The sequence below is a fragment of the Schistocerca gregaria genome, chromosome X (genome assembly GCF_023897955.1).
Source record: "Schistocerca gregaria isolate iqSchGreg1 chromosome X, iqSchGreg1.2, whole genome shotgun sequence".
Lineage (NCBI taxonomy): Eukaryota > Metazoa > Arthropoda > Insecta > Orthoptera > Acrididae > Schistocerca > Schistocerca gregaria.
In genome coordinates, this window is record NC_064931.1 from 666712821 (window position 1) to 666738232 (window position 25412).

A 25412-nucleotide genomic window follows, 5' to 3' on the forward strand; every position below is an offset into this window, starting at 1 on the left:
TACGACTCGCTCTTATCGACTGGAAAACGACTACTAAATCAAACCTACCCTGCAGTAGTTTTCAAAAGGGTCGGTAGACAGCGCTGCACGCGCGAAACTTGGTCCATGCCCGCCATAATTGTCACTGGACCTAAGCTTTGGAAAAGGCCTCGTGTATTATGTCACGTTGCTTTATCTAGCAGTGTATTTACGGCGCTCAGATCTTATCAAGTCAATCGGTTAAAACGTTGTTCTGACTGCAGCCACAAAAATGTTTTTGAATGGCTCGTCTAGTAGGGTACTGCATTCCCGTCGCGTGCATACTTCCAGCAACGATGCTACGATGCTACGATGCGCAGTAGCGACTCTAACTGCATTGCGTAGTCGCATCGCACGAGTGCGGTACTGGTTTAGAGCTCTCGTACTGTTTTATTGATCCGTAAATGTAATAGCGTCTCACTGTTACCACGGTTCTTACAAGGACTTCGTTTCATTGGATTCTGACGACTCCTTCATGATGTAGCAATGTTCAGAAACAGTTTTGTACTTGTTAAGAGTCAACATTGGTGCAGGATTTTTCTAAACAAAATCGGGAGTCTTACGAAACCTAGACAAAACACATATGGGCCTAAAAAAGAAATGACTTTCATTTGCGTTTTCGAGGCCAGCTTTTGAATAGTTCTGTGTGCTGCAATGTTAAATGCGTATTTTTTAGTAATTTTTTCCGCCATGAGAAACACTGAAATATGAGAGGCACGCAGTACAGTGAGCATCATGATCATCTTCACCTTTTCGAAGCTACGAGTGAACTTTACACCATCCAATCTCGAGCTTAGTTTTGGACTTTTTGTTTCTTTTTCGGCACTGGCACTTTTAGTTTCGCTCTCTGATGACGAATCCATATTTGTTGAAATTTTCCACGAAGGAAACTGCACAACATAAAATCTAGTTCTTCCTGCAGGGAATGTCTGAGCACTACCATCGACTTCTGACTCGGTACTCGAGAACAGCAGTCATTGAATCAGGCTTGCCAACTTTTCAGTAACTTTTACAAGACTGCTCCTCAATTTTAAACCTATAATAAATATTTAAAGTACAGATCATAATGTTAAATGAAATATTGTCCATTTTCGTGTGATCGGGATTTTTTCATGTCCCGAGAGGATTTAATAGGGAGCCGGATTTTAAACGGATAATTCGGGACAATCCCGCCTAAATCGGAATACTTGGCAACCCTGGATTGGTGGAACATAGTTGACCTGCAGGAGAAGGTAGGGCTTTTACCTTGATGGGAGAGGTGTGGCCGGTGGAAAGGGTAAGGGTGCTGTCCTCTGGTGGGTGGCGGAGGCGGTGGCGGAGGCGGCATCATGGCGGGCGGCGGGGGCGGCGGCGGCAGCGGCACGTCTGTGATGCGCGGCGGCCCGCGGTTGTTGATTCTGGTAGGCCGGCCCGGGCGCGCCACCAGAGGCGCCGTCGGCGCTCCGCCCACCTGCACCTGGAACACAGCAACGAGACCGTGAGGGAGACAGCGAGCTACACCCCGTGAATAAGGATATGTGATGGTTCCAGTCAGGGGCGGTTTAAGTCCCAAGCGACATAAGCGGTTGCTTGGGGTGCCAAGCTGAGAGGAGAGCCCAAATGTCGAATTTGTATAGAAGGAGAGTCATAATTAGAAGCGAAAAACGACACGAGTTGAAGTACACGATAATACGAGGGTTACTTTTTTTCATGGTCTGATCGGTGGCGAAACAATAGTGAGAATCAAAAATGTTTTATTTGCTAAATGTAGGTAAATCTTCCAGCTACTATTTGAGAGGCAGTGAAATGAAATCCGAACATCTGCCGCAACAGGACCATGGAATGGTTCGATGCACAAGTAATCGCCACATGCATTAAAACATTTATCCCATTGGGGGACGAGACAATCAATTCCTGTTTCGTTGAACGCGGTCGGCCGCTGACGGATCCACAGCTGCACCCACTCTTGGACTTCCTCGTGCGACTGAAAACGCCGTTCACGCATGTCTTTTACAGGTCGACAAAGATGCGAAAATCACACGATGGACGAACCGGAGGATGTTGTGGTGTTTCCCAACCAAACCACTGAAGCGTTGCTTTCATCCGACTGGTTGTGTGGGGGGTGGGAATTATCGTGCGACATGATGATTCTGTCCGACAGAATTCCTGGGCGTTTTGACTTTATGGTGCTTCGCAGTTTCTGCAAAGTGGCTTCATAGTGCTGCGCATTGATTGTAGTTCCTCTCTCTTCGAACTCGACGAGCAGAGTGCCCTGCAGTCGAAGGTGACCTTACTAGAACCTGTGTATACAGATGTGGATTTCTCTGGTGGAGGAGATGTTGGATATTTCCACTGTTGGTTTTGCCGTTTGCCCTCGGGCTACAAATGGTGGCACTGATTGTTTCGTTTCCCAGTGGGATAAATGTCTTAATGCATGGGGTAATTGTTTTTGAATGGAACCATTCCATATTGCCGTTGTGGCGGATGTTCGGCTTTCATTTGGCTGCCCCTTATAGTCGCAACGTTTCACTAACTTTGCGATATCCTTATAACAGAAGGCAGCCACTTGTGCTTTCCGCTCTACGCCGGTATGCATTTCGATGTCTTACCAAAATGCTGTCCCAGCCAGCGGTTCATGTGTGCAAAGAGATGAAAATCTGCCCTTTGCAGACGATTTTCTCGGATCGCTGAAAAAGCTCCTCGGTTGACACTCGTTACCTTCCCTGACAGCTTGCATCATGAATGTTTGTACGTCCTGCTTCAAAGTTCGTGCCCCATTATCGCACTTTGCTGCCCTGTGTGAGACTTATGTTACGTGGGCTGCCTGAAATCAGGCGGAACCCCTGAAATCGAATGACAGCGCATTTTGCACATGGTGGGAGACTACTGTTCTAGGCATCTTTACAAGCTCACTGTAGGCTCGGAACTGAAAAGTGCGACGTGACGAGACCGACGGGCATAGTAGAACACTGCGCAACGCATCTGCACAAAGCTTCATCAGATTTTCACTGTGATTTTAATTTTGCAGCCGATAAGACCTTGAAAAAATAAATCCCCCGTGGAAGCAGAAACTTTCCAGTAAAAATAGCTGCGTAAACCAGCCATTTGTGAGATAACTGCGAATGTGTGGTTACAAGCCGCCACTGACTTCAGTATCAAATGTTGTCATAATCAGTGTAAATATTTTCGAAATGTACAGTTTTCGCTTACGTTTTCATCTAATTTATGGATCTGGGTGAAAGGAGTTTTTCAAAACTGAAGTTTATAAAGCCACACTGTAGGCCAATACATTGTCAAAGACGATTGTGTGGGCTGTCAGCTTTAACCATTAAAATCGATACCTTTGAAGTCAGTACCTTCAGATTCTATTTTTAAAAAATATTTCTACGTAAAAGGCTAGAAAAATATGATTATAATGTTGCTACCAAAGGTAAAAATTGCCTGTATATATACTGAATAACTCTAAGAATAATGCAAGAACAATAGAATAGGTCTGGTTGTTTGTGCTTCCAATAAAGATTTCACAGATTTCAGAACTTGCTTTAAATGGAACTGAGTTATTTCCTCTTACAACATTTAGCAGTTGATTAACATTTAGAAGTTTATTTATATTACAAAAAATGTTTATGTAGAAATTCTTTTAAAAGAAAAACAATCAACTTCCACAAAACTGGAGTTAGATATATTTTCAGGTTTTTACAAAGAGCCCAAGGAGAAACAATGTCTAGATATATTTTCAGGTTTTTACAAAGAGCCCCAAGGAGAAACAATGTCTGACAACGGCGGTAGAACAGAGGGGCTAAACGTATGAAGGAGAGAGGGAAGGCGAGGGGGGAGCGCCAAATACGAGGGCTATCCAGAAATTAAGTTCCGATCGGTCTCGAAATGGAAACCACTGTAAAAATTCGATGAAGCTTTGCACATGTGTTGGGCAGTGTCTGTAGAACGCCCGTCGATCGCGTCACATCGCTCTTTTCAGTTCTGAGCGCACAATGAGCACGTAAATGTACCTAGAAAATAGTGTCTCCCGCCAAGTACGAGAGCCTAGTGAGAAATTTCGCCTGAAGCGATGCAGCCCACGTAACGTAACTGTCACGCCGTTCCTTCTTCATGACAATTCTCAGCTGCACTCAGCAGGGGCAATGAAGATCCTCCTGCAGCGTTTTCAGTGGGAAGTGTTTCATCACCTACAACACAGACCGCAATTGGCCCCCTGAGTTTCATCTCTGCTCGTACGAACCGCTGACTATGAAGACAACATTTTGGCACAGACAACGAGCTATAGAAATGTGTAGAGAATTAGCGGAAAGCACTGGCGGCTGCCTTCTATGACAGGGTTTTGAAAATTGGTACAACGATACGACAAATGTCTAAGTTGGAGCGGTGATTATTTAGATAATTAGCTGGGAGTTGTGGCTAGCTGTTGCAAATAAAACATTTTTTGATTTTGACAGTAGTTCCCATTTCGCAGCCGATCGGAACTTACTTTCTGGATAGCCCTCGTAATATGTCGCTTTTGTGCAAAAGCGTTCTCAAACTGGTCCTGCCTACAGCACTACGAACATGATGGCCAAACGAAGCGTGCCCAAAGTTTTCCTTAAGACTCTGCATACTACAAAGGTCTGTGCGTGCTGACATCTACCATTCCTTCATTGGTGGCACGCTTACTGTAGCAAAAGACATTAGATTTCTGGGATAAATGGTAAACCTACTGTGTCCTGTGTTAAGAGGAGGTAAATGTAAAATGGTGAGGGTCTATTAACCGTCAGCATCTCAAACGTATGGAGACTCTCGTACCCCTTAGGGAAACGGCACCAAGGCATGGCAAGAAACAAAACGGGCGCTAAGCGTGTATGCCTGGATGATTTATTCGACATGTTGAAGAGGCTATTCCGGCAGTCAGTGTGAAAACAAGTTGCAGCTGACTCCAGTCTGTAGCGCATGTTGGAACAAACGATGCCTTTTGTCTGAGCTCCAAGGTGGTACTTGGATTATTCCAATAATTTGCAGAGAAAGTTAAGAAGACTAGCCTTTGTTCTGGGAGTTTCTACGAAGCTCACTATTTGCAGTATTGTCCCTAAAACCGATCAAACACTCCTAAAAAGCAGTGAAGCTCACATATAATTAGGTACAGGAAGCTCAAAATTGACAGCAGTGAGATTTTTGTTGAAAACTGAAGCGTATATTGAAAGGCTAGGGTAATGGTAAACTGAGGTAATGCATTTGTCACAGTAGTCAAGAAACTCAAATCCATCAACACAGAAATTGAAACTGCATACGAAGTTGTTCGGAAAAGACTCAGAATCAAGAGTGGGCAGAAACTTATAATCTGATCCTTTTATCGAACACCATATGTAACTGAAAGCTTTAGAGAATACCTAAGTTCACTAGTACGTAAGTTCGCTACTGTCATCATCTGAGGAGACTTCAAACATCCAAAAATCAATTGGGAAAAGTAGTGGTGTCGATCATATTCGACAGAACTGACTCCTTGTGACAACAGTTTGAGTGGCACATTGAAAAACACTAACTACGGGAACCATTCCGACATGCTGGACGAGCTTCAATCGGCGATTGTGTGGCATCTGAATTCATTTCCGCTGAGACACCGCCTACAGCGAGTGGTGGACATTTCGAAAAGATTGTGATGTGGAACTGTTTGCAAAGGACGAGTTGAATTATGCACGCTGATAAGTTACGAGGTGCACAGTGAACAGCGCCATCTGTTAGCAGAGTTGTGAACTATTTCGTGTAAACTTCTTACTGGCTGCACAATAAACATACCTTTTGTTGCACTTATCTATCGTTCTTCACGAGATATTTAATTCTGAAATCAGGACTCCTTTGCTGGACACACTGAATGTAAAGACTGTTAGTGATATCGAAGTTTTTGTCAGCACACTCGTGGACTATACAGTGACTGAAACTGACGGTAACAAAGCAATAACAGAAACGCTGAATTCCGTATTCAAATATTCCTTTATAAGTTACGAGAAACCAGACTGTCGCCATGTTTTTTTTAATTGTCTGTCTACTATGTTACTTGTCTGCTTCCTGTGTATTTTATTAGCTTTGCAAACCCTTTGATTTTCAGTTTTAACTTTCCCCAATTTTCCGCCGTTTTACAATTTAAGTCATCGTTTTATCATCTGATTTTATTGTTTCTTATCTACTTCTTACGTTTTAAAAAGTCTGTGGGCTGCAGAGCAGCGTAATAAGCTGCTGCCAGCCTGCCCCCTTCGGGGGGAATCGAAATTCAATAAGAAAAAAAAGGAAAATCCAGGGATATTGCCAAAACGGCACTACTGCAGAAATGAGTGATAGACAGGTCCCAAGAGGACGCAGTAGGGGAGACGTGTAGCGAAGATGAAGTGCCCATAGCGCTTGATGTATGCATTTTAAAGCCCTTGTTTACCAGTCTTTTTGCTTCGATATATCGTTCCTGCCATATCCCTGAATCCTGACTATTCTACCTGGGACATCGTATAGATATTACAGTCAGTGGTGTTGAAAAACAACTGAAATCGCTAAAACTGAACAACGCTCCAGGACTCGGTGGATTCCTTGTCAAATTCTGTACAGAATTTGGGGTTGAGTTAGCACCTCTTTTAACAGCAAGCTATCGTAGATCCTTCGAACAGAAATCCGTACTGAATGATATGGAAGAAATCACAGTTCATACCCGTCTAAAAGAAGGGTGGCAGAAGAGATCCACAATACTACCGTCCAATATTCTTCACATTCATTTGTTGTAGAATCTTACAATACATTCTGAGAAGAAAACAGAGGAAGAATGATTAGGGTTTAACGTCCCGTCGACGTCAAGATCCTTAGGGACGAAACCTATTCTGAGTTTCAGCGTAACGAGGTATCTAGAACAGAATGCCAAGCGCCATCGATTCCGAGAACATCGATCATGTGAAACCCTACTCGCACTTTTTTCACATTACGTCCTAAAGCCATGGATCAATGCAGTCAAGTAGATGCAGTATTTCTCGATTTTCTAAAGGCATTTGACTCAGTACCACATCTCCGTCCATTATCAAAAGTATGATCACACATGGTATCAAGAAAAGTTTGCAACTGGATTGAGGATTTTTTGTTAGGGAGAACACAGCATGCTATCTTGGATGGAGAGTCATCGACATATGCACAAGTAATATCAAATGTGCCCCAAGGAGGTGTAATGGGATCCTTGCTATTCATGTTGTATATTAATGAGTTTGCAGACAATATTAATACGAGTGCGTGTTGAATAGTACTGCCTCCGAATTTTTAATGTGAAATTCTTAAAGCTTTCTAAATAAAATAAACTTTATTAATATTCTACATCTTTATTCTCATGTCTGCATATTTTCAGTCCTCTGCCGCTAGAGGTCTCTGAACTGTAGCGTGTAACATGATAAGTGTGTGACGTAACTATGTCGGTGCGTGAGAAACAGCGTACTGTAATTGAGTTTCGAATGCGAAGAGTTCGTCCACACACGGAGCACCCTCTGCTCCAGCACGACAATGTCTGACCAGACACGAGCGCTGCGACATCTGGATTCACTGTCATCGATCATCCTCCATACAAATCCGACTTCGCCCCTTTAGATTTCAATCTGTTTCCAGAACTTAAAAACACCTTCAAGGACTTCACTTTGACAGCGCTGAAGCGGTGGAAACAGATGTGAGGTTATGGCTCCAACGAAGTCAAACATTCTTCAGAGACGGTATCGACTAACTGGTCTCTCGTTGGTCTCTTCGCTAGGGCAACTATTCTGGAAAATAAATGTGTAGATGTGAAGAAGAAAGATGTATAATGTTTGTTTTATTGAAAAACTTTAAAAACTTTCACTTAATAAATTCGGAGGCATTACTTGAAGCGCGCCCTAGTAGTAACCCCAGACTTTCCGCACGTGATGCAGTTCTCCACGAGGTTTCGGGGCTACAGTCGAATGATATCTTGCCACGATATTTCGGCTGGCTACCCTTCAGCCGTCTCCAGCTGAGTGCTTTACACCGCAGAATCTACAGCTTATGCACTTGGCAAGTTCTACAGCTTTTTACATTAAAATCTAATAAACATAAGCTTTGTACAAAATCTACAAGCTTTTAATCAGTAGTAATAGACAAACACACACACACACACACACATAGCACACGCCACCTATTAGGTTTTTGTCTAAATTCATAGCGTTTTTGTTTTGCGTATTGGTATTCCGTTTGCTGTGGGTTTATTTATCGATTGTCACTCTTTATTTGTAGGTCATTATTGCTGTCTGGTCTACATATTGTCATTTTTGTCATCTGGAGATGCTGAACGGAGTTGTGGACGCTAGAAAATGGAGAAATCAAAACTTTTCCGGTATATTATTCTGTTTGAGTTCAGTAGAGGGGTGACAGCAGCGGAGGCAACCAGAAACATTTGAACTGTGTACGGGGATAATTCCATTGGGCAGAAAGCGGAAAGAAAATGGCTTTCTCCTTTTAAGGAGGATCTTTTTGACATTAGTGACTCCACAGACAGGAAGACTTTCGGGGTTTAATGAAGATTGTTTACGTATTAATCCACAATGATCCACATCACTGTACTCGAGAACTGGCAAATGGAATGCACTGTGATCATTCCAGCATCGTGCGACATTTGAATGCAATGGGAATGGGTAGTGTATGCTCTGAGCCAAAATAACAAAAAAACAGCGGGTGGGTGGCCATCGTCCATCTCTGCTTGCTCGTCATCAATTGGCTCATGAACTACATCGACCATCGTATCCGGTATCGCTGTTGGTGACGAGGAATGGTGTCTTTATGCTAACATAAGAAAAAGAAAGGAATGGTTGAGCCCAAACAAAGCAACAACTCCCCCGCATCAAGGCCTGCGCGCATCCACAAAAGATAAAGTTATTCATCTGGTGGAACAGTGACGGCGTGGTGTACTATGAATTGCTTCTCCGATGTGTAACTACCACTGTTGACAATTACTGTCAACAACTGAAACGTCTTGCAGACCCAGTCCAAGAACAACGACCATGAAGATAGCGTGAAGTGATGCTAACCCACGATGACGTACACCCGCATTCTGATAGACTGACAAAAACACTGTACGGTACTTGGGTTGGGAAGTCATTCCGCTCCAACTTCATTCACCTGATCTTGCACCTCCGATTTTCATCTTTTCTGCCCTCTAACGAGCAGCCCTCAAGGAACTTCCTTTCCGGATGAAAATGCACTCCAAACATGGCTCGACGAGTACTTCGCACGAAAACCACGGATTTCTACAGTTACGAGACCGAAAAGTTACCCGAGCCAACGGTGGACAGTTGGAAAAAGTGAATGAGAATATATAATTAATAACTAAAGTTTCTGTTATTTGTATTTGTAGATATTTATTAAACTTACGGAAAAACGCTACGAACTTACGCATCAACCTAACGGTACATGAATTTTCATATACAAAATAATGGTTAAATACACCTGCCACTGTAATTCACAAGTGCAAGTATGCCAAATAAGCACTAGAAAAGTTTCTTAGCCAAAGAAAAAAGGCAAGCAAACAGCTTGATGATACAATATAAATAAAAATATTACTTGAACTGGTTTAGAGCCACAATTATTGTTCTAGTTCTTTGGTACTGGGTTTCAAGTATTCCTTCACACTGTACAAACATACTGTGCGCAAGTTCTCCCTAATTTTTGTTTTGAAGACTGGTAATGCTTCCATGTATTTTATACTCTCTGGTCCCGGTGGAGGTTCGAGTCCTCCCTCGGGCATGGGCGTCTGTGTTTGTCCTTAGGATAATTTAGGTTAAGTAGGTGTAAGCTTAGGGACTGATGACCTTAGCAGTTAAGTCCCATAAGATTTCACACACATTTGAACATTTTATACTCTCAGCCACTGTTGAATAATAAGCATAATAACTTTGCAGAATATTTATCAGCAAGTTTGTGTCTTGTCACGTTGATATACACTGAAGGCCAAAAAGCTGATACACTTACGTAGTATCGTGCAGGGCCCCAGCGAGCACGCGGAAGTGCCGCGACACGACGTGGCATGGACGGTACTAATGTTTGAAGTAGTGCTGGAGGGAACTGACACCATGAATCCTGCAGAGCTGTCCATAAATCCGTAAGAGTACGACAGGGTGGAGAGTCTGAACAACACGTTGCACGGCATCCAAGATATGCTCAATAATGTTCATGTCTGTGGAGCTTGGTGGCCAGCGGAAGTCTTTAAACTTGGAAGAATGTTCCTGGAGCCACTCTGTAGCAATTCTGGACATGTGGGGGATCGCATTGCCCTGCTGTGATTGCCGAAGTCCGTCGGAATGCACGATGAATGTGAAAGGATGCAGGTGATCAGACAGGATGCTTACGTACGTGTCACCTGTCAGAGTCGTATCTACACGTATCTGGGGTTTCATATCACTCCAACTGCACACGCCCCACACAGTTACAGAGACTCCACCAGCTTGAACAGTTCCCCGCTGACATGGAGGGTACATGGATTCATGAGGTTGTCTCCGTACCCCTACACGTCCATCAGCTCGATACAATTTGAAACGAGAAACGTCCGTCCAGGAAGCAGGTTTCCAATCATCAACAGTCCAATGTAGGTGTTGACGTGCCCAAGCGAGGCGTAAAGATTTGTCTCGTGCAGTGATTAATGGTACACGAGTTGGCCGTCGGCTCCGAAAGCCCATATCGATGATACTTTGTTGAATGGTTCGCACACTGACACTTTTTGATGGCCCAGCATTGAAATCTGCAGCAATTTGCGGAAGGGCTGCACTTCTGTCACGTTAAACGATTCTCTTCAGTCGTCGTTGGTCCCGTTCTTGCAGAATTTTTTTCCGACAGCAGCGATGTCGAAGACTTGATGTTTTACCGGATTCCTGATATTCACGGTAAACTAGTGAAATGGTCGTACTGGAAAATCCCCACTTCATCGCTACCCCGGAGATGTGTCCCATCGCTCTTGCGCCGACTATAACACCACGCCCAAACTCACTTAAATCTTGATACCTGCCATTGTAGCAGCTACCGATGTAACAACTGCGCCAGACACTCGTTGTCTTATATGGGAGTTTCCAACCGCAGCGCCGTATTCTGCCTATTTACATATCTCTGTAATTGAATATGTATGCCTATACCAGTTTGTTTGGCGCTTCAGTGTAACAATTATTTTTGTCTCTTGTATGATAATTGTGAACTTCTTTGTATAACATAAGCATAATATTTACTTTTAAGATAAATCTTTCATATACGTACATGGAGGGAAGCATTTTATACTCCATAAAATTATTTCTGCAAGACTGCACCTTTAACAGTCAATTTATACCGTGTATATTTGCAGCTCTGGTTCATATTATTATTCTGTACAACAAACGTGAGTCATCGCAACCGGACTGATTCCAAAATTTTGCAGTTGTTTGACATTAATTTCAATTTTACAAAAGTATGTTCTGGCTTCTGTCAAAAGGAACAATTTTTAAAAGCAGATTTTTACCTATAATTCATGTTGTCAGATAAGGTGCAAACAAGTTCTCCCTACTGATATATTACCATCTGTTCACTAAATTAATGATAAAGTACTGCAATCGCCCGTTTGTGTAATTCCTTAATTTAGCAACCAGCTTCCCAAAATGCTATCTCAAGACATCATATCTCATACTTCGCCTTTTCAAGAGCACGTACAGACGACTACACATAAAACCTATCAACATTGGGCTCTAGAATTAAGAAAAGCAAAATGTATAGTTGCAGCGACTTCACCTGCGACTTCAGTCATACAAACGTGTGTCCTCAGCTAATTAGAAATCAGTAAAATCACATGACGCTAAAGCAGCGCAGTTAGTGCAGCAAATACGAAACAACCATGAGACCTGACCAAAAGTTTCTTACTTTCTGCGATATGGACACTGCTCTCACGCCTCGTGGCTTTCCTGAATTTCAATTGGCTTCTGGTTGCAGTTTGTGTCCAGTGTGTTGGATACAGCACAGTTCTCTGTACTCCATAACTCTTGTTTTCCTGTATTCAAGTTCTAAGAGTTCCTACGAATGATAATCTTCACTCGTGAAAACACGTATTTTGAAATATAATTTATTAAAATGGCATATCAGGACGTGAGGCTTCGAATAAGTAAATCTAACCCGTTCGTGTTCATCGAAGACGATACGGTAGTTAGGCCTAAACTGTCACAAAACACAAGCTGTGTCATTATTTCGAAACATGGTGTGGTGTTTCATTTGTTTCGAAACAGTCAGACGTTTTCAACTGGCTCACCTGTATTGGAGATTGCTTGTACACATAGCTAAGTTTATACCAAAAATTGGCGTGGAGGCGCATACGCACATGTTACGCAAACATGAGCACCCTCTACCGAATTTAGTACCCTCAGATATTGCTCCATCTGAGGCACGCTGGCGCATGCGTAATGGTAATATTACACGCACGCCTTTTCTCGGAATGCCAGCCGGCAGAGTTAAAACTCAAGTGTCAATACAGTAAAATTAATTATCGCTAGAGGTGTCATAAGGAGTAAAATATTTTCTTTCAGAAGATATTAAAGAAATCATCGGGTTCCACGCCTTACCCATCTGAAAGCTGCCATCACGATTAATAAGAACTTTCAACAAACGTATTTCTACAGATTCCTTAATAATTGAATTCCAGAAGGATCTCGTCGCAGCCTAAATTTCCGTGGCAGAATAATCCATAGAATGTCCTGTGGAGCTACAATGCTCGGCTATGGCTGACTTACTGGGCACAGAAACGCAAGTGTGGTGATGGTGTTCAGTGCACCTTTCACGTACTGTGCGCGTTGTCTGGCCAATGTAGGCTGTGACACAGTAGCATGATATTCCAGCTTCCCGTAATCCCAAATCATCCTTCACCGAACCGAGCACAGGTGTTTGTAGGGAGCCGGGAGATGACGTTAACATAATGTTTCTATAAGATTCTGTTCAATTTCGACGTAAAATTGTCGACATGCAGGAGGAACTCCTTGGTCTTGAACAGTTGCTTCTCTTCTTGATCTTGATAGTGGTCGCGTTCCTTCCTTCTTAAAACTATGTTGATATAATTGGAAAAATATCAATTATCTTTGAACACAGACTGTAGATGTTCCAGCCGCTTTGTAAGGCTGTCTCCATCAGACACAAATGTGCCTGGTGCGCCAACCAACTTCGAAGAATGCCCATAGTTTGTGAAGGGTGGTGGCAACTAGACACCTCAGACACAAGACATTGAAGATCTGACTCGTAGCGGTCTCTGGGACCAACTACATCAGATACAGGCTGATACCTACAAACTATGGGTCGTATGTAGACCGAGGACAATACAACAAAACTACGTCCTTTCTTTCTGGAGGCAACTGTGAATGCTGCGTCGATCCAAACACTATGCTAGTATCTCCGCACGATCTGTTTGGCGTGATTTTAAGAATGTGCAAAGCTGTGTCCTTTCGAACAGACTGCCCTTATGTTGGTTATTGTTTTGTTTTTATTTTACAGTAAAGCGATTTTCTTTTAAATTTTGTAGGCCTTATTCTTTCATTCCATTCATTGAAGCACAGTCCATAGATAGTGTAAAACTTGTTATGAGCAGTTTATTTAAGTAGCTGTGATTTACACTGAGATGGCAAAAATCATGGACTACTTCATACTATCGTGTCGGACCACCTTTTCTCCGGCATACTGCAGCAGTTCGACGTGGCATGGACTCAACAATTCGTTCGCAGTTCCCTACAAAAATGGTGAGCCATGCTGCCTTTACAATCGACCATAACTGCGATAGTGTTGCCGATAGAGGGTTTTGTGCACGTCTCTTGATTATGTCCCATAAGTGTTTGATGGGATTCATGTCAGACGATCTGGGTGGCCAAATGATTCACACGAACTGTTCAAATGGCTCTGAGCACTATGGGACTCAACTGCTGTGTTCATCAGTCCCCTAGAACTTAGAACTACTTAAACCTAACTAACCTAAGGACATCACACACATCCATGCCCGAGGCAGGATTCGAACCTGCGACCGTAGCAGTCGCACGGTTCCGGATTGCGCGCCTAGAACCGCGAGACCACCGCGGCCGGCTCACACGAACTGTCCAGAATGTTCTCCAAACCAGCTGTAAGTGAGTGTAGCCCGGCGACATGGCACATTGTCATTCATAAAAATTCCATCGTTGTTTGGTAACATAACGTCTGAATGGCTGCAACTGGTGTCCAAGTAGCCGAACACAACCATTTCCAGTCAATGGCCGGTTCAGTTGCACCGAGGACCCAGTCCGTTCCATGTAAACACAGCCCACACCATTATGGAGCCACTACCCGTGTGCACAGTGCCTTATCGACAACCAGGGTGGGGTCTGCGCCACACTCAGACCCTTCCACCGGCTCTTACCAACCGAAATCGGAACTCATCTGACGAGCTCACGGTTTTCCAGTCGTCTATGGTCCAACCGATATGGTCACGAGCCTTGCAGAGGCGCAGCAGGTGATGTGCTGTCAACAAAGGCACTCGCGTCGGTCGCCTGCTGTCATAGCCCGTTAACGCCAAATTTTCCCGTACTGTCCTAACGAGTATGTTCATCGTACGGCCTCCATTGATTTCTGCAGTTACTTTACGTAGTGTAGTTTGTCTGCACAAACGGTGCTGCTCTCTGTTGTTCAATGAAGGTCGTCTGCTATAGCCTTATCCGTGATGCGAGATAACGCCTGAAATGTGGCACTCTCAGCATACCCTTGACCCTGTGGATCTCGGAATAATGATTTTCCTAATGATTCCCCTAATGGAATGTTCCATGCGTCTATCTCCAACTATCCGCGTTCAGAGTCTGTTAATTCCCGTCTTGCCGCCATAATCGAGTCGGGAACCATTCCACTTGAATCACCTGAGTAAAAATGACAGCTCCACCAATGCACTGCCCATTCATATCTTGAGTACGCGATACAACCGCCATCTGTACAAAAGCATATCGCTACCCCATGACTTCTGTCACCTCAATGACGTCTCACTGACGCCTCAATACAGATGTTCGTTTATGTGGTTTGTAGTTGACAACAAAAACTTGTATAAAAGGACTCAATGAACTCAACACTAAGAAACGATCTTTATTTGCAGTCACGACCGTGGCTAGAATCCAGAGCTTGCAGTATACAGGTTTGATAGGCGTCCACAAGGGTTGCAGACTTTTAGTGACCAGATACAAGTTTTCAACTCGAAGAAGGAAGATTAGTGTTCAACGTTCAGTCAACGGCGCGCAGATTAGACATGAAGCACTAGCTCTGGTTGAAAAAAGATGGGGAATGAAACAGGAAGTGTTAAAAGAGCCATTGCAGGAATTGTCAAAATCGCTTTGAGGAAATTGTGTGGAACCTAAATCTGCAAGTTGTGACAGGGATATGAAACCCTGTCACAGGGCTATGTGAGCCTAATGTCTCAACCATTGCACCACTTCGATCAGTGTTTCAATCCATACATGCTGCTTCCAAGAAGGATTAGTTTCGATCCATTTTATTATGTTATAAAGATGCAGTTTATTGAAACGAATGAAGTATTAGAAAATACTGTTGATAAATAAGTAAGTCCGGCTTCCTAGATAGTGTCGTTACCAGTATCACTAAAATGCATCGTGATACTCCCTGCTTCCAGGATGGCACCTGCATATGTACCATGGCCGACACTTTCCTTTTACCTTGCGCATTAATCTGGTTTTAAAATAATGTAAATTCTTATACAATAGTTTCTTACTGTTATTGCTGGTTTCAATTTTATTTTTATTCTGCTACTTCACAGTCCCAATTTTTATTACTCTGTTTGGTTTTATTTGAATAATTTCCGGGTATTTTACGGCATTTCTATGACCCTGTATCACCGCCACAGCTATTCAATACTATCAGAATTAAATAATCAAATAAATCATTAAATACTGTGCTTGAAATATTTCAGAAGAAATATCGGGTTGCTATAACTGATGTGCAGATACTCACAGAGACCTAGTGTGCGCTGTAATTATCGTATGGCAGCGAAACTTAGTATATATTCTAATGCGTTAATGCACAACTGATTTACACCAAAAACATTTTTCCAAGGTTCACTCTAACCATCCAGACAACGTCAGAAACGTCAGTAATGGTAGGAAAATCAGTTTTAGACGTACATGCAGCCCGATAATCCAACAGCAAGTTACGTGTGAGTCTACTGAAACACGCGATGGATATGACTTTCAATATTTCTGACATTTATTAATTTCCAAAAAGCTTTCGACTCCTATCGAGAAAGAGTGTGCTGAAAGCACTCGAAAGAGAAGCAATGTAATCTACAGCACTGCTTCTTTGTAAAAAACCGACAGTTTAAATTAAATAGCATTAAGGATGTGGAAACTGTAATTCAAAAATATTGTTAAGATGGATTCATTCTATCTAACTATTTTCTACTGCTGGCAGACATTTTAAACGACGGTAGAGAGGTGCAGCCGTAACAAGCATCAACATTTCTTAATATGTTGCTTCTCTCTTCTTACAGCGCAGGTTCGCAGATTTTTAACAGTAAATCTCCCCAAAAAACATAAATCCAGACTTGTAACATCGCCAGCCGGTGTGGATGAGCTGTTCTAGGCGCTTCAGTCTGGAACCGCGCGACCGCTACGGTCGCAGGCTCGAATCATGCCTCAGGCATAGATGTGTGTAATGTCCTTAAGTTAGTTAGGTTTAAGTAGTTCTAAGTTCTAGGGAACTGATGACCTCAGAAGCTAAGTCCCATAGTGCTCAGAGCCATTTGAAGCATTTGAACTTGTAACATCCGCCACTGCAGTTGATTGAGCATATATCCGACGTTCCCGTACTTAGATTGTTCCCGTGCTTACTGAATGAACTCATGACTGGAAGCGCTGCTCTTCTTTGTTTCCACCATTAATCATACCTGCTAACGGTCCCAAACAGAAGATTAGTGCTGTTAGGAGGACGGATTAGTTAGCTAGCCTTAACCGCCCGGTTAGCCGCTCGGTCTAACGCACTGCTTTGCGGGCGGGAAGGCGTGCCGGTCCGCGACACGAATCCGACCGGCGGATTAATGTCGAGGCTCGCTCTGCCAGCCTGTCTGTAGATGGTTTTTAAGGCGGTTTTTCATCTGCCTCGGCGAATGCGGGTTGGTTCCCCTTATTCCGCCTCAGTTACACTATGTCGGCGATCGCTGACCAAACACTTTCTCCACGTACGCGTACACCATCATTACTCTACCACGCAAACATTGGAGTTACACCCGTCTGGTGTGAAACGTTCCTGGTGGGGTCCACTGAGGGCCGAACCGCACAATAACCCTGGGTTCGGCTTGGGGAGGCGGTGGGATGAGTGGACTGCTGTAACCTGTTGTGGGGTTGTGAATCACTGAGGGCTACATCTACATCTACATTTATACTCCGCAAGCCACCCGACGCGGTGTGGCGGAGGGCACTTTACGTGCCACTGTCATTACCTCCCTTTCCTGTTCCAGTCACGTATGGTTCGCGGGAAGAACGACTGCCTGAAAGCCTCCGTGCGCGCTCTAATCTCTCTAATTTTACATTCGTGATCTCCTCGGGAGGTATAAGTAGGGGGAAGCAATATATTCGATACCTCATCCAGAAACGCACCCTCTCGAAACCTGGCGAGCAAGCTACACCGCGATGCAGAGCGCCTCTCTTGCAGAGTCTGCCACTTGAGTTTGCTAAACACCTCTGTAACGCTATCACGGTTACCAAATAACCGTGTGACGAAACGCACCGCTCTTCTTTGGATCTTCTCTATCTCCTCCGTCAACCCAATCTGGTACGGATCCCACATTGATGAGCAATATTCAAGTATAGGTCGAACGAGTGTTTTGTAAGCCACTACCTTTGTTGATGGACTACATTTTCTAAGGACTCTCCCAATGAATCTCAACCTGGTACCCGCCTTACCAACAATTAATTTTATATGATCATTCCACTTCAAATCGTTCCGTACGCATACTCCCAGATAATTTACAGAAGTAACTGCTACCAGTGTTTGTTCCGCTATCATATAATCATACAATAAAGGATCCTTCTTTCTGTGTATTCGCAATACATTACATTTGCTATGTTACGGGTCAGTTGCCACTCCCTAAACCAAGTTCCTATCCGCTGCAGATCTTCCTGCATTTCGCTACAATTTTCTAATGGTGCAACTTCTCTGTACACTACAGCATCATCCGCGAAAAGCCGCATGGAACTTCCGACACTATCTACTAGGTCATTTATATATATTGTGAAAAGCAATGGTCCCAAAACACTCCCCTGTGGCACGCCAGAGGTTACTTTAACGTCTGTAGACGTCTCTCCATTGAGAACAACATGCTGTGTTCTGTTTGATAAAAACTCTTCAATCCAGCCACACAGCTGGTCTGGTATTTCGTAGGCTCTTACTTTGTTTATCAGGCGACAGTGCGGAACTGTACCGAACGCCTTCCGGAAGTCAAGGAAAATAGCATCTACCTGGGAACCTGTATCTAATATTTTCTGGGTCTCATGAACAAATAAAGCGAGTTGGGTCTCATACGATCGCTGTTTCCGGAATCCATGCTGATTCCATTAGAGTAGGTTCCATGTTTCCAAAAACGACATGATACTCGAGCAAAAAACATGTTCTAAAATTCTACAACAGATCGACGTCAGAGATATAGGTCTATAGTTTTGCGCATCTGCTCGACGACCCTTCTTGAAGACTGGGACTACCTGTGTTCTATTCCAATCATTTGGAACCTTCCGTTCCCCTAGAGACTTGCGGTACACGGCTGTTAGTAAGGGGGCAATTTCTTTCGCGTACTTAGTGTAGAATCGAATTGGTATCCAGTCAGGTCCAGTGGACTTTTTGAGTGATTGCAGTTGCTTTCCTATTCCTTGGACACTTATTTCGATGTCAGTAATTTTTTCGTTTGTGCGAGGATTTAGAGAAGGAACTGCAGTGCGGTCTTCCTCTGCGAAACAGCTTTGGAAAAAGGTATTTAGTAGCTTTACGGGTGTCATCCTCTGCTTCAATGCCATCATCTTCCCGGAGTGTCTGGATATGCTGTTTCGAGCCACTTACTGATTTAACGTAAGACCAGAACTTCCTAGGATTTTCTGTCAAGTCGGTACATAGAATTTTACTTTCGAATTCACTGAACGCTTCACGCATAGCCCTCCTTACGCTGACTTTGACGTCGTTTAGCTTCTGTTTGTCTGAGAGGTTTTGGCTGTGTTTAAACTTGGAGTGAAGCTTTATTTGCTTTCGCAGTAGTTTCCTAACTTTGTTGTTGTACCACGGTGGGTTTTTCCCGTCCCTCAGAGTTTTACTCGGCACGTAGCTGTCTAAAACGCATTTTACGATTGCATTGAACTTTTTCCATAAACACTCAACATTGTCAGTGTCGGATTAGAAATTTTCGTTTTGATCGGTTAGGTAGTCTGAAATCTGCCTTCTATTACTCTTGCTAAACAGACAAACCTTCCTCCCTTTTTTTATATTCCTAAAAACTTGCATATTCAGGGATACTGCAACGGCCTTATGATCACTGATTCTCTGTTCTGCACATACAGAGTCGAAAAGTTCAGGTCTGTTTGTTATCAGTAGGTCTAAGATGTTATCTCCACGAGTCGGTTCTCTGTTTAATTGCTATAGGTAATTTTCGAATAGTTCTACGTCGGGGACGAAGCTTCTCCGTCGTTTCTAGGTCCCCAGCTCCATACAATACAATAGGTAGCCTCTCCGTGTGTGAATTACATATCCTTGGATTGTTCCCAATTATTCTCAGTTCGGCATCTCTCTTTCCTGCAACTCGTTGCTGTTTTCTTTTTTTCCATTCCGCTTTTATTCGTTGCGTGCCAACTTAAGTTATTTTACGGTTGTGACTGTATCCGATGATTGATCGTAAATAGTCCAGCCTAACACAAATGTAATCCGACGCCTGTCTATGTGCAGCGCGCTACATTTGTGTAAGTCAGTGTCACTTGCAAATTAAACTTATGCTTGAATGTTGCTTCCTACATTTCTGACAATGTTATATTTTATTCATTGGTGTTATCAGAAGTGCCGAAAATTTCTGAAAGTTGGGAGGAAATGAGAAATGAATCGGTAATACAGAGTGTTACTTCAAATATACTCTATGCCTCCAAAACAGCTACCTAGACACCATGAAATTTATGTTTTTTTCGAAGGAAAGACCTCTTTGCCTGTCCTTGTCAGTACTGAGCAGCGAATACATTTTTAATAAATATGATGTCAACGAAACGTGAAATCACAGCAAAAATCGGTAGCCCTTCTTGAATTTTTTGTTCTTTGTACGTTAAATAGAGACAAACTGTAAACCAGACATAAGAAAATGCATCATGTGTTTCTGTAAGAATGTATAAAATATTCCCTTACTAATACGTTTCAGGAAGTGACGTCCAGTCATACTATAGTCGGTGAAGGGTAAACGTTAAGGAGAAGATCAGCACCGGTGAAAGTTTCCCTCACTGAATCGCACTGCGCTAGGGTGTGGGGCGGCAGTTTTGAAATCTCGATATCAGTATTACTTGTGGTATGAGGATATTTGGTAATTAATTAATTAATATCCCATCATGTCTGGTATGATACATGGCTGCGGTGAATATCAGGGACGTGACAGTTGGACAAGGTACACAATCGAATAATCGAAAGTTTGCACCAATCTGAGCCTTCGCATGCATCGACATACGTCTCTTGCTGATAGATGATTGAAATGAAATGAATCAGTACGGTCAAGCGCAGACTACAATGCGAAAGCAACGCCGAACACAACTGTCTCCTCAGTAGCGCTGTAGTAGCATCACTTTCGGTGCGCCATAAACATAAAGTAACGCGTCAGCTTGTAAAAGAAGGTGTGAATGGTAAGGGCGCGAGAATTTATAGGACTACGAACGTAAATTAACGAGGCTTCAAGGGAGTTTCTTATTTGACAAACAGCAAAATTCTAGCTTCAGACACCACAGTAGTTAATTGTACTGTATAATGCGCGAAATGTAAGAGGCCATATTTAGAATTCTCGAGTTGCCGCCCGTGTCACGTTGGAAATTCTCGGCAGACTCGTTGCCATCTTCAGGTGGTTTCTAGTGATTGCTGCTTTCCTCGGGTCTGCGTCCAGTGTACGTTCCTGATTTTATTCCTGTCGTGTAAGTGACGTCAGCGCAGTAACTACTATGGCAGCTTAAACCGACAACCGTAAACAATAGATACGCATTCGACCAGTCAGCTGTGAGCAGGCAGTATTAACAAGTGAAACTCGTCATCGCAACCCCCCTCCCCGATCAGTAAGAGGGCCCAGCCATTGGACAGCCCGTCAAAAACTGACTACAGATCAAGCATGAAAACAGGAAGAAGGTGTACAGAACTGTGAAAAAAAGCAAAATAGGAACAGTGAACAGTCTAAGAACGAAAATGCCATATAGAGCAGCCGACAAGGCAAATGGCTTCATTGTGTCGTTATGGTGTTCAAGCCGTCTACGTGCCAAATTTATTTATTTATTTTCGCTGCCCGTTTTATTCAAATTTAAGACTGTGTCGTGGTGTAACGTCCGTTTGCAACAGCGAGGTGTAAGGTAGGGACCTATAATAATAATTGATTCTGCACGGCTACTCTATCTGCATGCGAAAGGACTTGACTTTCGAATGAGAACCGCAAACGTTTGGAAACTGCGTGAACTGCTACCCATTACATTCCCTACAGCACCAGACGCCACTTCGTTCGTCAGCAGGTTCCCACAGCCCGGCAGCGCGCATCGCAACTACCATGGCCTACGAGCACTGACTAGCTTGCACCACAACGTCGAATTCACCAGCAACTTATCCCCATCTGGTGGAGAGTTTAGCATTCTGTTTATTCCTCCCAGAAACCAAAGCTACGATTACCGCCGAACCCATACACATTCATTTCACTGTCAGCATCAAACTCAGCCCTTGAGGATGATATTTAACACAGAATGTACACTACCTAATCAAAAGCATCCGAACACCTACTAGCGAACAATATTATGGGGTATGTCCACCCTTCATCTTTATGGCGGGTTGAACCCTGTTGGAGATGCTGTGGGTGAAATGACTGAATGTCTATGGCGGAATGGCAGACGATTCTTCCTCAAAAGCCGAAACCTGAGACGCTGGGGTCTGGAGCAAAGTCGACGTTCTAAGTCATCCCAAAGGTGTTCCATTGGGTTCATTTCTGACTCTGGGTAGGCCAGTCCATTTCATGAACATTACTGTCCATAAATCATTGTCTCAGAGATGCCCTTTTATGACAGGACGCATTGTCATGCTGGTACAAGCACTCGTCGTTACTGAAATGTTCCTGTACTTTACGCAGTACACAATGCTGTAAAGTGTGTTCATTTCCTTCTGTATTTAGCGCTTTTCGAAGTGTAATAAGGAGACAATTCACTAGCCAAGAAAAATATCCCCACATAGTAACAACTTCCCCACTGACTTCATTGTTGGCGTTACACGTGATGGCAGGTAACGTTCTCCAAGCATTCGCCAAACCTCAAAACTCGTCTCCAGTCATCCAACGTCCAGAGGTGTCTCTCCTTACACAATCTCAAGTATCGCTTAGCGCTGACTACAAATATGTGTGGCTTAAGAGGAGCTGCTCGACCATTGTATCCCATTATTTTTAACTCCGTATGCACAGTCATTGTGTTCGTTCATCTGCTGATAGCACGTTGGAACTCACGAGTGGTTTCTTCTACTGATTTCATGCGACGTTTTACGCCAAGCCTCTGCATTCTTCGACTTCCCTGTCCGGCAGTATATGAGATCTGCCTGGTTTTGGGTTGCCTGTATTTGTTCCTTCACGTTTCCACTTCACAATCACATCACCAACAGCCGATTTGGGTAATGAATAATCCACGTTCAAAGTCACTGAACTCTCCTTACGGACCCGTTCTGCTGTTACTGCCTCTGTACTAACAACACAATGTTCCTCGCCTTCTTTCACAATGGCGGGTCCACGGTTCGTGACATCTAGTGTTCAACTCTTCATTACATAGGGGTGTCTGGATTAATTTGGTCATGCAGTGTGTGCAGGGTGTTTCACGTGCGACGCAAGCGCTATACTCGAAGTATCCAGTCCGATTCTAGGACAGTGAGGTAGTTGTATAGGTTTTACCCGACAGGTAGGGTGGAGTGTATGGGGGGGGGGGGCTGTGTGTGTGTGTGTGTGTGTGTGTGTGTGTGTGTGTGTATTTGTGTGTGTATTTGTGTGTGTGTGTGTGAGAGAGAGAGAGAGAGAGAGAGAGAGAGAGAGAGAGAGAGAGAGAGAGAGAGAGCGCACCCGCATTATGTGAAAGCACAAGTGTTATTTGCAGTTAGCGCAACAAGAATTATTGGACCTTTCTTTTTCTACCAAACGATAACCTCTCATAGGTGTCTGAGTGTTATACAGCAACCTTATTTCAGAAAACTAACAGCTATCAGAGTGAACTACGGTCATTCCATGCAGGATACTGCAGAAGCACACACTGCCAATGCGTCTATTACAGTTTTATGAGCTGTTTTTCAAGATAGGTGCTTAGAAATTTGTTTTAGTTATTAATTCTCTCAACTAAGTTTGTTTTAAATTGTTCACATACATATTATTTGGAATTCTGAAGACATGAAGTGAAATGTTACAGCTAATACAGAAACTAGATTGCAGTTATGCGAGTCGAATGACATGAAAGGGAAGCTATAGCTGAGAAGGGAGTGAGACAGGGTTATAGCCTACCCCCGATGTTATTCAGTATGTACATTGAACAAATAGTCAATTATTATGAAATTTAGAAATGGCATTAAAGTTCGGGAAGAACAAATAAAAACTTCGAGGTTTATCCATTACATTGTCATTCTGGCGCAGATGGCAAAGGATAGAACGAGCATTTAAATGGGATGCGCAGCATCTTAATAGGAGACTGTAAGATCAAACATCAATGAAAGTAAAACAAGGGTACCGGAATGTAGTGGAACTAAAGTACTCGATTATGTCCCATAAATGTTCGATGGGATTCGTGTCGGGCCATCTGGGTGGCCAAATCATTCGCTCGAATTATCCAGGATGTTCCGACATGACGCATTGACAACCAATAAAATTCCATAGTTTTTGGGAGCATAAAGCCCATGAATGGCTGAAAATGGTCTCAAGTAGCCGAAAATCAGCATTTACAGTCAATAATCGGTTCAGTTAGATGAGAGGACCTAGGCCACGCCATGCAAACTCAGCCCTCACAATTATGGAGCCGCAGCTTGCACAGTGCCTCGTTGAGAACTTGGGTCCATGGCTTCGTGGGGTTTGTGCCACATTCGAACCCTACCATCAGCTCTTACCAACTGAAATCGGGACTTACCCGAGCATCCACTGTTATTCAGTCTTCTAGAGTCCAATCGCTATGCTCACGAGCCCAGGAGAGGGGCTGTAGGCGATGTCGTACTATTAGCAAAAGTACTCGCGTCGGTCGTCTGCTGCCACAGCCCACTAACGCCAAATTTTGCCGCATTTTCCTCACAGATCCGTTCGTCGTACGTCCCACATTGATTTCTGAGATTATTTCACGCAGTGTTGCTGCCTGCTAGCACTGACTAATCTACACAAACGCCGCTGCTCTCGGTGAAGGCCCCTGTGTTTTCCAATCTGAGGGGTAATACCTGAATTTTAGTATTCTCGCCACACTCTTGACACTGTGGATCTGGAAATATTGAGTTCCCTAAAGATTTCCAAATGGAATATCCCACTCATCTAGCCCAAAGTACCGTTACCCTTTCAAAGTATGTTAACTCTCGTCATGTGGCCATAATCACGTCGGAAATGTTTTCACGTGAATCACCTGAGTAGAAACGACAGCTCCGCTTTTTTTTCTTTATTTTAATTTTAAAACCTGTACAACAGGCAGGCTGTCAGCAGCGTTCTATGCTGCTCTTCAGCCACAGGATACAAAATGAGAAAAAAACAGAAAGATTACACATAGGTTACAGAACGGTGGGCAAGAAAACGGTTGACACAGAAAGGCAAACACGGAGCCATTCACACTCGACGATAGTCCACACTTGAAACTGTTGACACGATGCACAAACACAGAAGACGGCGATGGCATAGGTGAACGATGGAGTGCGACGGTGAACACTGAACACTAAACACGACGGCACACACGAGACACTGATGGCGATGATCTCCGGCGCGCGAAAGTCCACGTAGCGTGTGCGAGTCCGGGGACCTGCCAAGAGGGGAAGAAGGGCGGGGGGGGGGGGGGGGTGGAGAGGGAGAGAACAAAGACGCCAATGGCTGAGGAGATGGGAGGAGGAGTAGAGGGACAGGGGAGGAGAAGCCCAGGGGAGGAGTGGGGAGAAAGGGATAAGGGAGGGAGGGTGCCCAAAGGAACAGAGACAGGAAGAGGGAAGGAGGATCATAGTTG

At 43.7% G+C, this 25412-nt stretch overlaps 1 protein-coding gene across 2 annotated transcripts in view; it reads right to left on the bottom strand.

Annotated features, from left to right (window-relative positions):
- The window catches only part of LOC126298070 (mucin-5AC-like), a 276647-nt gene that overhangs the window by 103169 nt on the left and 148066 nt on the right, over positions 1–25412 (bottom strand). For both annotated transcript variants that reach the window (XM_049989390.1, XM_049989389.1), the window contains exon 3: positions 1264–1474. In XM_049989390.1, the coding sequence (XP_049845347.1) occupies positions 1264–1474 (211 nt within the window). The remainder of the gene's footprint in view (positions 1–1263; positions 1475–25412) is intronic.